The 16,071-nt window shown below is 48.9% G+C and overlaps 2 protein-coding genes and 1 long non-coding RNA gene across 5 annotated transcripts in view; 2 read left to right on the top strand and 1 right to left on the bottom strand.

Moving 5' to 3' along the window:
* HYDIN (HYDIN, axonemal central pair apparatus protein) overlaps positions 1-7,845 on the top strand; it is a 533,466-nt gene extending 525,621 nt beyond the window's left edge. For both annotated transcript variants that reach the window (XM_019505831.1, XM_019505830.1), the window contains exons 81-85: positions 449-612; positions 1,106-1,256; positions 1,611-1,841; positions 5,353-5,577; positions 6,329-7,845. In XM_019505831.1, the coding sequence (XP_019361376.1) occupies positions 449-612; positions 1,106-1,256; positions 1,611-1,841; positions 5,353-5,577; positions 6,329-6,817 (1,260 nt within the window). In that variant the 3' untranslated portion in view covers positions 6,818-7,845. The remainder of the gene's footprint in view (positions 1-448; positions 613-1,105; positions 1,257-1,610; positions 1,842-5,352; positions 5,578-6,328) is intronic.
* On the bottom strand, positions 7,362-10,561 carry LOC109289676. The gene is made up of 2 exons (XR_002095445.1): positions 9,903-10,561; positions 7,362-9,591 (listed from the first exon to the last, which is right to left on the bottom strand). It is a non-coding gene; the product is annotated as an uncharacterized LOC109289676 (long non-coding RNA).
* A 5,301-nt stretch (positions 10,562-15,862) lies between these two features.
* Positions 15,863-16,071, top strand: part of VAC14 (Vac14, PIKFYVE complex component) — a 267,959-nt gene continuing 267,750 nt past the window's right edge. Inside the window, exon 1 of one of the 2 annotated variants that reach the window (XM_019505828.1) lies at positions 15,863-16,051. In XM_019505828.1, the coding sequence (XP_019361373.1) occupies positions 15,948-16,051 (104 nt within the window). In that variant the 5' untranslated portion in view covers positions 15,863-15,947. The remainder of the gene's footprint in view (positions 16,052-16,071) is intronic. The other variant, XM_019505829.1, reaches the window with a different exon arrangement.

The raw sequence follows: 16,071 nt of genomic DNA, 5'->3' as shown, positions 1-16,071 counted from the left end.
GCTGGAGCATTATGCCATAGTTACCGAGAGCCACAAGAGAAATAAATCACCCCTCCCACCCCCATTCAGAGCTTTGTTAGCAGTAGGAACTAGCAAGACCCCTTCTAAGCTAGCTCCCATGGACATTTTTGTGGGCAGGCCTGGTATGCAGATGATGTGCCTAGAGTCAGGTTAAGAAGAGATCTTGGCACACGTGTAGCTTACCTTTACATTGGGCAAAATCACTCCCACTGCCAACTGTAAAACAGTAGCATAGGCGACCAGGGCACCCTTGTGCTTGGATGATTCTTCCTGAGCAGGTCAAAATGGCTTTCAGGCTGGGTTTGTTGACAGGACAGCGCAAAGCAGTTTTCCTCATGTCCACACATCTGGCCGCCTGTGTGCACACATCCTGCTGATCCAAACAGGGAGTCTGGGAGGCTCTGTTAACCTTTACTGTTGTCTCCAGGGCTCCATCTTCTTCCCCATCCCAGATGGGACAGGCTTGCTGTACCTCCTGCAGGGCACTGCAGAGCCCCCCAAGTCTTCAGGGTCCATCATTCGAGAGGTGCCATGTAAAACTTCCTACACTGAACTGATCCCTGTGTCCAACTGGCTAAACAAACCACAAAGGTAAACAGAGAACTGCAACAAGTCCCAGCTTATTGTTCATCACAAAGGCAGCCTCGGCCAGTACTCCATGGAAAGGGCTGAGCAGATGGACCTGTCTGAAAGGGTTCTCAACAGATCATAGCCAGCTTCCATGGCCCTTGCTCATACCCGTTTTGGGTTTAGGGGATCCACTCAGCTTTTAAACCAGAATGAACTCTACAGCACCTGGCCCCAGTATAGTTACCAGTGAGTCAGCACAGCAGAGCACCAGGTTGTATTTCTGATAGCTCAGTGAAATGGACTGATGGGGGGATTCAGTTCCTTTTTCAGAGGGGGTCACATTGTTTGGAAACACAGAGCAAATGCTGGGCCAGCTGTTGGCTCCCAGAAGGGCTCTAACAGCTGTAACAGCCAAGCAGCCTATGCAGACGTATGCTTGGCCCAACTGGCTTACTGATTGCGATTCACGCTACTTGCAATGGCCTTCAACCACTCCCATGTTTGTCTTGTCCAGATTCCATGTGATAGTAGACATGATAAAGCCAGAAAAGCTAGACAATACCACCGCGCTGAAGGGACTTGACTACCTTGATGTGCCAGCTTCCTCCAAGAAGGACCACAAGCTCACATTCTTCTCCTACAAGGAAGGGCTATACAGTGCAAAGGTAGACAGGCACCAGGCACCTGGGCCTCAGAGTGGGGCAGTTGCTTGCTGAATACATGTGTGTGTACTTTTATGCCTTGCATGTTTCTAAACTAGAATATTGAAATATGGATGCCTAAAATTAAGCATCTATCCTATAGGTATCTCAGTAACAACTCCCATTTAACATAATTGGCAACAGCACTGCTTAACACCTCTGAAAACTAGGTCACATCATCTTTGCTGAGCATATGCATGGCAGATGGGAAGCTTGAGAGTCCTGAGGAGTGCTTTGCCTTATGATCTGAACCAGACCTCAGTGCAGAGGGCACTTCTCACTCCCTTGGGTCTTATCGTTCTTTCTCTCTAATTCCAGGTAACCTTTCGCAACGAGGTGACGCAGGAATACTTGTTCTACTTTGTCACCTTCAAGGCCATTCCTTCTGGTCCAATTAGCACCATCGAGATGATGACCCCAGTCCGGCAGAGCATATCCTCTTCTATCAAGGTTGAAAACCCCCTTCTCATTCCTGTGACATTTACTACAGACTGCAAGGTGCCTGATATCAACCTCCCCCCACAATTCATCATTCCTGCCCAGTCTGAGGTATGAACTGGCCTTGGATAAGAAACTTCCTTATATTGCTGACCCTATGATCATTTCTGGGAACAATTGCTATGAACTTCACAGACAATAGCAGTTCTAGTATTCAAGTGCCCTGGCCCAGGTTTTAGCCTGTTCTGCCTGCACTCTTTGGGGCTGGTTTCTCATAGTAATAGATCCACCTACTAAGAGTCAGGTCCTAAAAGAGACTTGTTACCCACAGGATCAAATCTGAATGAGAAGATGGGGAGGAAAAGCAAATCAGAGGGGTGAGGGTATTGTGAAATAGACTTCCCATACAAAGAATATACTCCCCCTGTGGATACCTACCTAGCTAGCAACCATGGGGCCTTCTAATGTGCCTACCACATGCAAAATCACTACCAGCAACCTACATGTCATCGCAGCACTGTAGTGGTGATTTGTGAAACTAGTTACTGCACCATCCACCATCATGTCACTCTTCCCCAGTGGTGCAGATATATAGATAACAATCACTGACTTGGCTGCTGCACAGGTACAGTTTTGCCTTCAAGAGCAAATGCAAGCCATGTTTTGCCCACCCCTCTATGACAATTTGGTCAGCTCATGGCACCATCTCCATTTCTTGACAAGCTGTCCACATGTAAGTCACAACCGCGCTTGGCCCAACTCTTCCTCACCCTTGTGCTGGGCAGGCTCAAGAACTGAAGTGATTCTCTGCTAAGACCAGCCCTAATGGCCTTGAACCCTGAAATACAAAGGGCACATGTTTTGGTTGTTTTTCTTCCTTCTAATTTTTCCCAAAAAAAGATTCTCCCAGAAGCAAATTGCAGGCAATCAGGGCTGATCCAGGGGGGTGCAATAGTGAAGTCACACCCACTTCACCATTGGCATCTCTGCTCTCAACCAGCAAACACACACACTGTGAACTTGCTGCCACTACTGCACTCCCCTTTCCAGCATCCTGGAACTGCTGCTGGACACAGTTAATGGTCAGTTAAGTGACATGTGGTATGGACAGACACCAGCACACTCCTTCTTCCAGCTTTGCCAGAGGTTGCTACAGCTGTCTAAACACTTCCTCAGGATACCCCACTAGTAGTGCATCTACCTGTCCAAGGCACTGGAATCTGCTATCAATGGCCAGTCAAAGCTTCCTTCAAGGCGATGGCTTCTCCAGAAAAGGGTCGCTGGCTTGTCCTTCTGGTCAGTAGGTTCTGGTGCTGGTTGAAGAAAGAGGGTGCTGCTGAGGGTCCCACTCCACCACCTTTTAGCCGTATCTGGCAGACTTCTGTGATCCCCCAGCATCATCTTGGCTGCCCAAGCCAGAGGTCAGTGTCCCACGTGGGTCTTGAGTAGTGCATGACAGCTGTCAGTCACAGTCACTGGGGGTTCTGCCCAATGGTTGGAGTCCACCCTTGACTTGATTGACTCAATGGCTGTGTCACTGCAGGTTCTGAATATGTTAACATTATACATTACAGTTCGGCAGAGGTCCCCAACACACAGCTCATGGCAACATGTTGCTTATATAAGACTCTCTAACATGGCTCACAGCCATGGGAAATGAGTTAAGAAGAGCAGAATCTTTTGTTGTCTGCATTACATCACTTCAGAGGTGGCCAACCTCTGGCATGGGTGCCATAAGTGGCATGGCAGCCTCTGTGTGTGGCTCATAGGAGATTAGGATGGCAGATAGGGCAGGGAGCAGAAAGCAAAGTAGGACAACCAGCACCAGAACCTACTGACCAGAAGGACAAGCCAGCGACCCTTTTCTGGAGAAGACATCACCTTGAAGGAAGCTTTGACTGACTGGCCATCGATAGTAGACTCCAGTGCCTTTGACGGGTAGATATACTAATTGGGCAGAGAGCAGATCAGGGAAAGGAGAGAGACTGAAGTAGCACTCAGGAAGTAGTGGAGCTAATTTGTGACACTCCTGTCTAAAAGGTTGGCTCCCAACAGTTTACTGCATGATTTTACCCATGGGCCAACAAAAGCTGGGAACCACTGCTATACAGTTAGACCCCCCACCTCCTTCCAGACTGCTCTGTACATATGAGAAATGACCCCGTCCGAAACATTGACACTCTGAATGGATAAATCAGGTATGGGGTGGGAGGAGGAGGGAGACAACACAGGAGCAGAGAGATTGTTGGTTATTAAGACCAACTCGCGGGATCTCCAATATCAAGTTTATTGTGTGGGGGTGTGCAACTATTATACCTTGCACAGGATTGGCACCAAAAGGGATATTGGTCTCCTACACACACACACACACACACACACACACACGCATTTGCACTCATTCATTCAAACCTATATAGTAGCTGCTGTAGTGATTGTGAGAGCACTGGTGTTAGTATATCTACCTATCCGAGGCACTGGAATCTGCTATCAACGGCCAGTCAAATCTTCCTTCAAGGCAATGGCTTCTCCAGAAAAGGTTCGCTGGCTTGTCCTTCTGGTCAGTAGGTTCTGGTGCTGGTTGAAGAAAGAGGGTGCTGCTGAGGGTCCCACTCCACCGCCTTTTAGCCCTATCTGGCAGACTTCTGTGATCCCCCAGCATCATCTTGGCTGCCCAAGCCGGAGGTCAGTGTCCCACGTGGGTCTTGAGTAGTGCATGACAGCTGTCAGTCACAGTCACTGGGGGTTCTGCCCAATGGTTGGAGTCCACCCTTGACTTGATTGACTCAATGGCTGTGTCACTGCAGGTTCCAGGAATCAGTTCTATGGCTTGATTAGCTTAAAATGGCTTGTAGATTAGAGTTTTGTAATGGTAAATTCCTCTGGCTAGGCTATTGTCAATTAACAGCCAGAGGCTCTTGCTTTGTATTCCCTGCTTGTCATTCAGTTACCTACTGACTCATACATACTGGCATTCACTCAGGGGACCACCCAGTACACTGTAAAGGTGATACAATTCAATGAGTATTTACAGCTACAGTTTCAATAGTATAAGGCTTAGCTAACTTAAAGAATATGAAATAAAATGTAAAGCATAAATAACATGTAAGACACAGGATGCCATACCAAAAATGTAGAGGGAATACATGAACAATAAAATACAGAAATGCATAATAAAATAGAATACAGAAATGAACACAATATATGAATATAATTTAAAATATAATCTGAAAGGGGAAAAGAAAGGTGCTTCCTGACAAGAGAAATGGGGGGGAGGGGGGCTGTTGCTACAAGATGAGATCCCTTTTTGTGGCAGAAGGATAAGAGCCTGATCATTTTTGGGTAGATAAATAATGGTCATTGATGAATGAAGTCACACTCCCCCCTTGTGATCATACTTGCTTGACTTTGACATTATTATAGACTGTAAATGCACTGAATGAGTCAGCTTTGGTAGGGTAGGAAAGAAACTGGCTCTTGACTTGAGTGTGACTGGGTGTTCTTACAGCATTTTTTAACAATAACCAGTGTCTCAGGACATCAGGTGTTAGTTTCCCTCCTGTATTAGCTTCTAAAGTTCCCCCTCCCCCTATAATGCAGCAGGTTGTTCTCTCTTTCTTTCCAGGGGGTGCTTGTTTTTGAATTCCAGCCCCTTAAAATTGGGGAAGTCAGTGGACGCCTGACACTGCAGAGCAGCGATTTGGGCTCCTTCCAGTATGATCTGAACCTGAAAGCCATCACAGGCAGGCCAGAGAAGCCACTCTATTTCCGCACCATGCTGGGCAGCAGCCAGATCATCACCACCAAGTTCATTAACTATACGCGCCAGAGAGTAGAGTATACCACCAAGGTGAGCAGAGCTTCCTCCCTTCCCCTCTCTCCTCCAACTCCTCTGGTGCTTCTGAAGAGTAGGGAAGCCACAGAGGCTTCTAGGGCACCATCAGCAGACAGCTGAGTCTGCAAACCCCATCAGCCCTTCTTAACTGACTGCCCTGTTCAGCCTTTTCAGCAGGACCCCTGCCTGGCTTGGCTAGTGCAGGTTGGTGAGGCTAGGGAGAGTGTAGGCAGCCTTCATACTGACTTCACAGCAAAGCTGGGTCTGAGCTAAGGACCACTTCCATTGCAGCCTCACTCAAATGGACTTCATCATGGCTATTGCTGCAGTATGACAGTGCCTCTGTTTTCTGGACTGGGTCTAGACTGCTTATCCTAGGAATGGTTGGCTTTACTGCTACAGACAAGGGAGGCACCCTAAGCCACTGTGTCTAAGTCATCCCAGGAACCAAACACCCCTAGAGCTCCAGGGTGGGAATTGGAGCTAGTGGATGGGTTTGACCAGGTCCTGTGAGCACAGAAAGCCCCAAGTAGAGCAGGGCTGTGACATGCATCTCACTGACAAGTGAAATAGTAAAGACCCCCTCCCCCGCATCCATTTTGTATCTCTGTACATTGGAGAATCCCCTGATTCTAAATTATCTTAGTGTCCCATAACTGTTGATGTTTTTGGCTCCTGGGAGATGCTAGGCTCAGAGCAAGTGCCTTGGGCTCTGGAGTTAACGTGCCTTCTGTAAATCCATGTGACACCCTCCCTCCCCTTGCAGATTGACTGCCCGGACTTCCATGTAGACAAAGTCATCAGTGCAGCTCCAGGGTCCCAAGGAGGCACAGATGTCAGTGTGGAAATAATCTACGAACCCTGCCAGCTGGGTGAATCCAGAGCAACCCTCCACCTTTCCTCCCCCATTGGAGGAGAATATACCTTTCCACTCTTCGGCACTTCGGTACCCCCCAAACCTCAGGGCCCCTTTCAGATCAAGGCCGGTTCCAGCACTTCAATCCCTTTCAAGAATGTATTCTTGCAGCACACAACCTTCATCTACCATGTGGACAGCCCAGCTTTTACCATCAAAGCCTCTGAAAACATCCGCTCCAAGAAAAGCATCTCCATCACTGTTTCTTTTGAAGGAAACCCCACTGGCAGCAAAATGCCAGTCACCAGCAGGCTGGTCATCTCCTGCGCCTGGGCTGCACATGTGGGGGCAGGCATCTCCTGGGTTTATTACTTGAAGGGCATAACGCCCGAGAAGTGATCCAGTGGCACGTGGACAGAGCAGCACTATCCTAATTCCTAAGTGTCCTTAGTATTCTTTAGCAGCCAGGCATTTCTTCCCCTCCCCCACAACTGGCCTCAATCCCCCACATGATTCACAGCCCTCAGTGCCCTCACTTATCTTTCAAGATCTCAACCTTCCTATTCAACAGCCTCTTTGTGTAGAACAGAATCTTTTTACAACTCTGAAGTGCCTTGGTAGTGAAAACCAGCTCTCAAATAAATTCACCACTCTTTTCTTCAGGACAAAAAATATTTTTATATCTCTGGAATCAGTTTTGCAGTCCTCACCTAAGCAGAAATCCCAGCAAAATTGATGCATGGAGGTCTGCCTGTAGAAGGACTGCAGGACGGGACATAAAATGCACCCTCTTCTACACAATATAGGTTGTCTTGTTTATTACTGCAACACAACTAATATATAGTTTTTACCTCCCAGCAGAGCAAATTAAAAAGTCCCTTTATTACTGAAACAACTCAACAATTGTATTCCTTGTCCTTGCCATAATACAATTGCTAATCTATTTACTGCATTGTATGACCCTCACAATATACAAGGTCCACAAAAAGCCTAGGGAACCATGTGACTGTTACAGTTATGCAGGTTAAGATTCACTCCTCAATCTTCCCTCTTATCTGCTAAGTAAAAACACTTGCACCTGAAGGAAGACTCCTCCTTTGGATTTATTTTAAAAGTTCCTTGGACACCAGCCAGGAATGAGCTAATAAAATCAGAGACGTGGAGATTCATGGTAGGTGGGTATGGCAGATTTCAAGACAGATTTCAAGATTAGCTCAACCCAAGAGCACCTCAGCTTTTCATAAGGTGGCAGAAGAGAGAGTTCACCAATGAATTCCCCTTATTATCCAGACATTGGCCAGATCTTCTGACACTTCCCAGCTGAACCCATAAGTAACTGGGCTTACTGTGGCAATGCACATTTTTTTTTACCAAGTTTGCTTATTTGCTGTATGAAAACGTATTTTGGAATAAAGCTAGTTCAGCAAGCAGCGAATGTTGGTGGGTTTGCTTCTAGATCAGGTTTGTGAAACAGGAACTCCATTGGGTAAGGAGCTGGCAAACACATGATTTGTTCATTCAGACCAGAGAGAAATGCAATGAAAAAGAACCCAGAGAAGCTCAGGGATTTCTGGATAACATGAAAGGAGAAAGATGTAATTTAACAGTCTAAGGACAAAGCTAGGTGCAGGGGACTCTTGGGTTCCACTCACAGTTTGGATCCACTGCAAATCACTTGAGAATTCCACTAGAGACCTATCTGCATATAAAACCTTTTAAAAATATGGTCCATAGAGCCTCATTCTGTTCCTAATGAAGCCAATGGCAAAATTCATTCAGTTCTATGTCTCAGTTTCCCCACTTGTGAAATGGGAAGAAGAGCCCTCAAGAGACTGCCACCCACTAGGACTCTTATGCTTTGGTCTCTGCTCCATCACCTGAGATAGGTGTAATGCTTGAAGATGTTTTGGTTCTTAAGGGAACAGTAAAGTAATGGCTTGCAAACCAGTCCCCATGAAAGCAGTTCATGCCACCATTGGGAACCACCAGTTAGTTTGTTCCTGAAGTTGGGGAAGGAACCTTCTGTGACAGGTACATCTTCACAGCCATGTGTCCAGCCCTTGCCCTGAGACTGCAGGCTCTCATTGTGAGGCATCTTCACCTGTGCTCTTGCCTTCTGCACAGGCCCAGGTCATGATGGTCCTTGGCACTTAGCCATTTTTTAAGATGCTTGAGCTGGCTCTTTAGTGTGTCATACTAGTGCTTTGTGCTCTCTCTCCCGACTCCTCAGTGCTTGCCTTGGCTGTTCAATGCATGCCTTTTCAGTACTTTGGTGCTTCAGAAGTTGTTTTTTCAGTGTTTGCCTGTTTGTCTTGGGGCAATGTCACCCAGCTGTAGCACATGTGAGAATGTCTTCACTGCAGTTAGGGCAGGTGATCTGCATCCAGATCCAATCACCCAGGTTAGCCTAGCCAGTTGTGAACAGACACAAAAAGCAATGGTGTCTCAGTTCTCCGATTACCTGTATGTGTTGCTAATAGATATAGAGACACAGTCCATGGTTCCTGTGTTGCAGTAAGCGGACTTGCTCTGATACTTTCCCAGTGGTTTGTAAAAGAATTTGTCTTTTTCTCTGGACATGTGGAAGTGATTGTGGGAAGGCCTTGAAGTGTTATCAACATTCAAGTGTTACCCTGTGTCTTCATTGCAGAGTAGGTGGCTTAGCAGCAGAGTACATAGGGGCCTGAGTGCCCTGCTCCCCATTGGGAAGAGGACTGTCACCTGAAATGCATAAGATGTTCCACATGTCCATCATCTTAGGCCCCCTCTCCCACCTGGCAAAAATAAAAGTTGGCATCTCTGCTTAGCAGCCCAACTGAAAGCAAGGGTAGGAGTCAACCTTTCACAAGTGCATAGGCCTAAGGGAATGAGAGAAGGGTGAGAAGCTGAATGAAAAGCAAGATTGCAAACCTTGCCCAAAAAGGAAGAGAAGTCTAAAGATGAAAGAAGAGGAGCAGAAAATAGGGGTGAAGTTATAATAAGTGGTGTTGAAAGAGAGAGAGAAAAGAGAAAGCAAATGTCTTGCCCTCTTGCTGTTTTCACAGAGACCTGCTTGCCATGTGACCCTCATGACTTTGCACTGGGGATTAGCATCGTCTGGAAGTTCCTGGCACACATCACTGGGTACCCAACACTGCCCTCTTTTTGTGTCCAGAATAACAGCCCTCTATACCCTCTGCACAGAGCAGTGGAAATAGCAAGCTAGCCCTTTACTCGTACTCTTCACCTCACGGCCACATCTCTTGAACCCAGTAAAAGCTCTCCTTGCAGCTCCAAAGGCCCCTGGTTTCATGCCCTTACTGAACAGATTTGTTCCTGATGTATTTCATTCAAATTTCAGTTTTCCAAGGTGTCAGCTGTGAACATGTTCCTGCACTTCAAAGATGTCTAGTGGAAACATTTCCTCACTTTTTTTCATTTTCTTTGGAAAATAGATTATAGTTTTCCTTTTATCATGTTTTAGACTCTACAGAAATCAATTAACCTGAAAAACAGTAAAACTTCATAGCACAGTTGATGAAACACTGGATAGTGCTTCATCACAAACTAACAAGCTTTATTATACCAGCAAACTTTATTATATGCATGGAAGAAAAATATATTCATGCATTTAACCACAAAGATCTAGCTACATTACAACACTAAATTTTTGGGAGACTACTCCAAAGTAAGGGCTCTGGATCAGCCCTATTAGTTTTTATTTAATTGTTGCTAACAGAAATGAAATCGCTGTATAGAGCTATAATTTGGAAGGCATTTTAGAAAGAAAGGCACATTCATTTTCCTCAAGAGTCTGCAGGCTAAGTGAAGCAAAATAAAGAAGAGTAAGTCAAGGTAAAGAGCATGTGGGGAATTAGTGAGGAGAAGGTTAAGGATTCCTGAGATGTACATGTTAAAGGGCAGTTCGAAAGTAAGGCAGAGGCAACAGTTGTCAGGATGCCGGACTGAGATTTTGGAGGCCTGTATTTAACTTCCTGCTTTGCCACAGACCCCTGGTGAGGAGAGCACTGCCCCTGCTTTTGCATTTTATCCAATGACTGCTCAAAGCAGAAACAGCTGTGGGTACTGGGCATACTACTTTCTAGGCACGTGCCCTCCTCACACAGCCATAGTCAGGCTCCTCTTTACATCTTCCCCCTTGGTTGCCCAGTGGGGCAGCTACAACAGGCAGTGTGGTGGGAGCATTCAGCCCTCTTGGCCCATAGTTTGATGTTTGGACATTATGCTTGAAAAAAGAAGCTCAAGTTTGGATCCCGTATGACTGAGGGGAGACCTAAAACCTGGTTCTCCAACCACCTGGACAAGTGCTTTAAATGTTTACAAAGGTGCAGTGGGGTATACGCATGTTAAATGCACCAAGGTATGCAGACACCGTGGTAATGGGTAGGGTGACCACAGGGAAATCTAAGACATTTGGGACACTGCCCCCACCCCTTCAGTGGCACTGCTGCAGTGTGTCACTCTGCCTCCCCACTGGCCTACTTTCCTGCAAATCTGAGATTCTTATTTTAATTTTTGCCAACCAGCTGGGACTGACCTTTGAAATCCAGACATGGTCACCCTAGGAATGGGACTGTCACAGGATTGTGGGGTCTTTGCTGTGCCTTCCTACCCTGGACCTCATCTTGGATAAAGCCTGCCTCCATTCCAGATAAGATGGTGATTTGAGAAGGGAGGCTGTTCACCACTCACAAGAGACTCGGCACTCTCACTCCATAGCCCCCCTTATCCCTCTAGTCCAAACCACAGTGTGACCGGCTAGCTGGTAATGATTTGGCCCAGGGGTTTTGAAAGGGTAAAAGATGATTGGAGGACTTGGGATTCCCTTTCCTCACCAATCAGTCCCCAGAGACTCACCCTCCATGTCCCCTGATTGGCCCTTCGGGTCACTTGGAGGGGGATAAAAGGGACAGTGTGGCTGACTCAAGAGAGACCAGTGAGGGACCACAAGGAAGGAGCTGGGCCAGTGGGGTGGGAGCAGTTGCCCCAGAAGAGCCTGAAAGAGTGGGACCTGCAGACAGGAGTTGGACAGCCAGCAGGGGAAGCTCCCTGCTGGGCTCCAGAATCCCCTGCAAGAGGCTGCAGCCAGCAGGAGAGGCTCCCCCGCTCCAACAAGGATCTGAGCAGTGACCTGAGAGGTTTTTAGCTCCTCCAATCAGAGGCCAGGCAGCTGGATATGAGGCTGGGGGTCCAGGAAGGTCAACACCCCTAGCAGCTTGGAAAAGCATCAGCACTGGTGGCTGTGTGGTAGAGCTTCTGGCTACCACACAGGTGGTCTGACTTCAAGTCTAAGCTGGGATGACTTTGGGGGAGTGAAGTGTCAGGGAGAAACTTTCTTTGCAATGGAAAGAAGCCATTGTGTTTTCCCTTTTTCCCCCACCCTTCCAGGTACCCAGGCCCTATATTCCTTGTTTGATGTTTTGTATTTTGTGCCTTTTATATTTCACCAACCAGTATTGTTTGTTCTGCTGTTTTGTGTTTTATATTTTGTTAACCCTGTCTTGTCAACTGGATGAATATGTCTATGATTGTGAGTGTTTAACCTTTGTTGAATCCTGCCCCCTTGGGGTGTTGTAGTATCCCCTATACCCCTGGCTTATACTAGTTATGTTCCCAGTACTATTCTCTCATTAAAAGGTATATGGTTAAGTCCCCACTAGTGATCTGTCTCTCCTCTATAAGGGGAGGAGAGTCCCTACACCTCCCACAGTACTTATGCACCTGCTCTGATCCCTTCAATTGGAGAGAGGGTACGTGTTGGAGTACTGCCCAAATTACAACAATCTGAGCTCCGCGATACCCCAGTCTTTGGCTTTTCTTATCTCTATCAGTGGGACCTTGCTGTGCCCTGCCTCTGGATGGGCTCTGTCCCAGTTGCCTATTGGGCTTCTGCTCTCTCGTTCTGTATTCTTTAACTATCCATTGCTTTCTTACTCTGTAGCTGAGCTGAGCCCACCTGAACTCCTGTGGGAACCTCCTCCTCCACCCCTTTCTAGTCCTGTCCCCCCTTCCCCTCTCCCCCCCAGTGCTCTAGGCAGTTAATAAAAATCAGGTCCTTTTGGTGCTCTAACTAAAGAAAGGATACTCCCCTTTTGCCTGGAACAGTTAAGGCACACTGTCCCTTTTATGGCTGGGCTCTTCCCAGGCCTTTTCCTGATCTGCCCTGCTTCCAGACTCTTAAAACTCTCTTGGCTGTCTTGGCAGCTCCCTCCCTACAGAAGGGTCTCCCATAATCTGGATGTTCTTCCCCTTCCCTTCTTTCCCCTATGTTATCAGCCCCCAAGGGGCTGCTAACCAGCAGGAATCCTGGTTTTCTTGGTTTAAAAGTTACAAATTCTCTGATTTTTAAAAACACCAACATCTTCAATTAAAATGAAACCCTGCTATGTATATGTATGTATCAACTGAACACAATGTTTTATTGATATATTTACAAATTGAAAGCAATGCCTGTTGTAGACTCAGGCTCCCCACTCTTCTGACCGCCCCCCAGGGCTTCTGGGGCCCAGCAAGTAGGACCCAGGGCAAAGCAGAACTAGGTGGGAAAGTTCCTTGCTGCTGCAAGCCCCGTGCCACTCTGCGAAGTGCCCCTTGCCCACCTGGAAGCAGCAAGGGGCACAACTCTGCGCCACCACCCCCACTGATACCGGGAGGGCAGAGGGTACTTCACCATGGTGGCGTGGGGCTCGCTGTGGCAAGGAGCTTCCCCACCCGGCCCTGCTCTGCCCTGATGGGCCGGGTCCTGCCCGTTGGGCCACAGAGGCCCAGAGGGAGGGCAGCAGGGTGAGAAGCCCAAGCTCGTACCTGCCACATGCACAAATCTGAGGGGCACAAGTTCCCTGCTGCCCTCCCCAGGAGTGCGTGCAAAGGTGGAGAGGCAGCCCTTCCCCCACCCCTCAAATGAGGTACCTGTAGCTCCATCCTGCTCCTTGCCGGGGCCCAATAGCCACACATTCCAGTCCTGGCCCCAAGCCCTACACACTGCCCCAGCTGGACAGCAGCCCCAATCCTGCCCAGCTCCTTCCCTATGGGGCCCTCAATCCCCCTCCCATGCCAGACTTACCTGCAGGGGCTGCTCTCCAGACTGCCTGGCAGCCGGCTACGTGCACATGTGAGCATGCACATACACATGGCACCCTCTGCCTGACTGCCCTCCTCCCCACCCCCGGTCCAGAGACCTCTTTGCAAAAGTGGAAAATCTGTGTGCTTCTCTGATAAAATGAATAATCCGTGTTTTTCTTGGTCAAAAGGAAAAATACTTTTTTTTTCCCTCCCTATTTTTCTGTGGGAAACAGAAAACGCAGCTCTCTGCTAATCAGTCTGCCCACGTGTCCTGCCTTAACCAATGGGCCCTAGGGCTGTTGCCCACTCCTTGCTTGTTAATCTGCAGGGTAACCTGTCCTGCAGGCTTGTTTACCCTGCTGCTTTTCAGGGCTCTCCTCCTTGTACTCTGTTCCCTGCCACAGACTTCATGAGTACTTAAAGTAGAAGGGACGTATGTCAGCCTAAAAGCAGGAACCTACTGTAGGTGGTAGCCTACAGCACCCTGAGCAAAGGAAGAGATGGAAACTGCAGAGTTGTAGCCAAAGGACTTTCTACAGAGTGCGAACAGGGAGACAAAGACAGAAAAGGCAGTTACTGTAGCCAAGGCCTGGAGAGGCCCATGTGTAGGCAGACGTAGAGTTCAGTGACACTTGACAGCTGAAAATTGTGTCTAAGGTGCTTGCTGAATGCTGTGAAGATTAGACCAAGTGTTTCTTTTCATTTGTTCATGTATTATAAGCTGTTTGTTGCCACTAAGAGCTTAATTGAAGTTAAAAGTATGTAGTAAATTTAGCATAGCCTTATAAAAGTAGTAGCAAGCTTTGTAGTGCAGTTTAAAATTAACCTTATCAGAAGAATGCAAAGGCTTGTACTGCTCTTAGTCAGTCCTAAGGGAAGCTTGCAATAGGGCAATCTGTATGGAAGTAAGTTATCAGCACAGCTCAAAAGTTATAAATTAGCTAGCACATCCAAAAATCATTTAGAAGAGAGATGCAGCTCTGTGAAAGAAGCTGATCTAGAGTTAGCTGCTGACCTAGTTTCGGTGGGCCCGTAGATCTCAAGGAGCCCAAAGACTGAATACCAGGGTCCTTCCCCATACCCCTCAGACAGTGCTGATCGGGGACACCTGACTTTGCTGAGCTTTGCAAAAAAGAAACTTGTTGTACATCAGGCATCAGAAGAAACTGCCGATAAGTTGCCAATGTGAATTATTATTGTCTGTCATTGTAGCCTTATTATTTACATGTAGTTGTGTTTTTAAGTCAGTAAATCTTTTTTACCTTGCTACCCTGACCACTCCTGAACCCTCTGCTGGTAGCTGAGACAACACTAAAGAATAAGCAAGAGCTGGTAACTCAGGACTGGATGGAGGAAGAAGGGAAGACCAGAGGTTTCTGAAAAGACAACCTAAACACTGCAAGGCCAAACATGAGACTCTGAGCACTGGCAGCCTCCAAGGTGGGGACTGTGCCAGGGCTCTGCCAGGGCTCCTGGGAGACTTAAAGTTGGAGGTTCCTGGCTAGGGGGTCATGCCCTTCTGCCCAGGGTCATTCCTGTTGCCAGATTTGAAGTCAGGAAGGAATTTTACTCCATGGTCAAACTGGTGCAGACGGGGCTTTTGCCTTCCTCTGAAGCAGTAAGCCCCTCTCTGCCTGGGATCTCTGGGGCAAGTAACAGAAGCAGGACACGGGCTCCCCTGGGGCAGGTTAGTGTGCTGTGTTAGGGTTACTCATCATTTTATGAAGAGTTTAGACTGTGGACTTGCACAGGGTGGTTTGGGGAGGGATGCTCCTGCCTCAGGCTGACTTTTGCAGGCCCCTTTCAGTCCCGCTTCTACCGAGTGCTGTGGCCCAGGCCAGGGGAGCTCTGCAGCCCTCTGCTGGGACACAACACGGCTCTGCAGCAGCAACCCAGACCCCGCCATCCTCTCGCTGAAGGAGCCCGGCAACGGGTTCAGGGCGCCTGCCGCCGGCTGCCACGGCCCCGCCGAGAGGCGAGAAGCCGGGGTCTGGCCCGGGGCCGCTGCCCTCCTGCGCGCGCAGATCGCACTGGAGGCCGCCCGGGTCCGCACCCGGGGCACCCTTCCCTGCCTCAGCCCCATAGCTCGGAGGCAGCGGAACCCTGCGGGGAGCCGGGCGGCAGCAGCGGGGCCCGGGGAGGTGGCCGCCCTACTGGCCCTCAGAAGGCGCTCAGGCCACAAGTGGCACCAACGGGCGGAGACCACGCGGCTAGAGCTCTACGACAGGCCGCGCGTGCGCAAAGGGACTGGAGGGCAGGGGCGGGGCCTCGGGCGGAAACCGGAAGCGGCGCCGGATCATGTGCTGGGCGAACATGGCCGCCGCCGCCCGCTAGCACCGGAGGAGCAGCGTAACCCATCCGCCCGGTTATGGGGGGCTCGTCCTGGTCTGGCCGCTCCTTGTGACGCCCCCGCTTTGCCCGGCTCCGGCCGCCCCGAGCCTTGCCCGCAGCGACCCGCACCGCCGCCATGAACGCGGAGAAGGACTTCGCGCCGCTGACGCCCACCATCGTGCGCGCGCTGAACGACAAGCTCTACGAGAAGCGCAAGGTGGCGGCGCTTGAGATCGAGAAGTGAGCGCGGGCGGGCGGGC

The sequence above is a fragment of the Gavialis gangeticus genome, unplaced genomic scaffold (genome assembly GCF_001723915.1).
Source record: "Gavialis gangeticus isolate Ggan-Ray unplaced genomic scaffold, GavGan_comp1, whole genome shotgun sequence".
In the NCBI taxonomy this organism is placed as follows: domain Eukaryota; kingdom Metazoa; phylum Chordata; order Crocodylia; family Gavialidae; genus Gavialis; species Gavialis gangeticus.
Note: the sequence above shows the minus strand (reverse complement) of the source record. Positions and strands in the feature narration are given on the sequence as shown.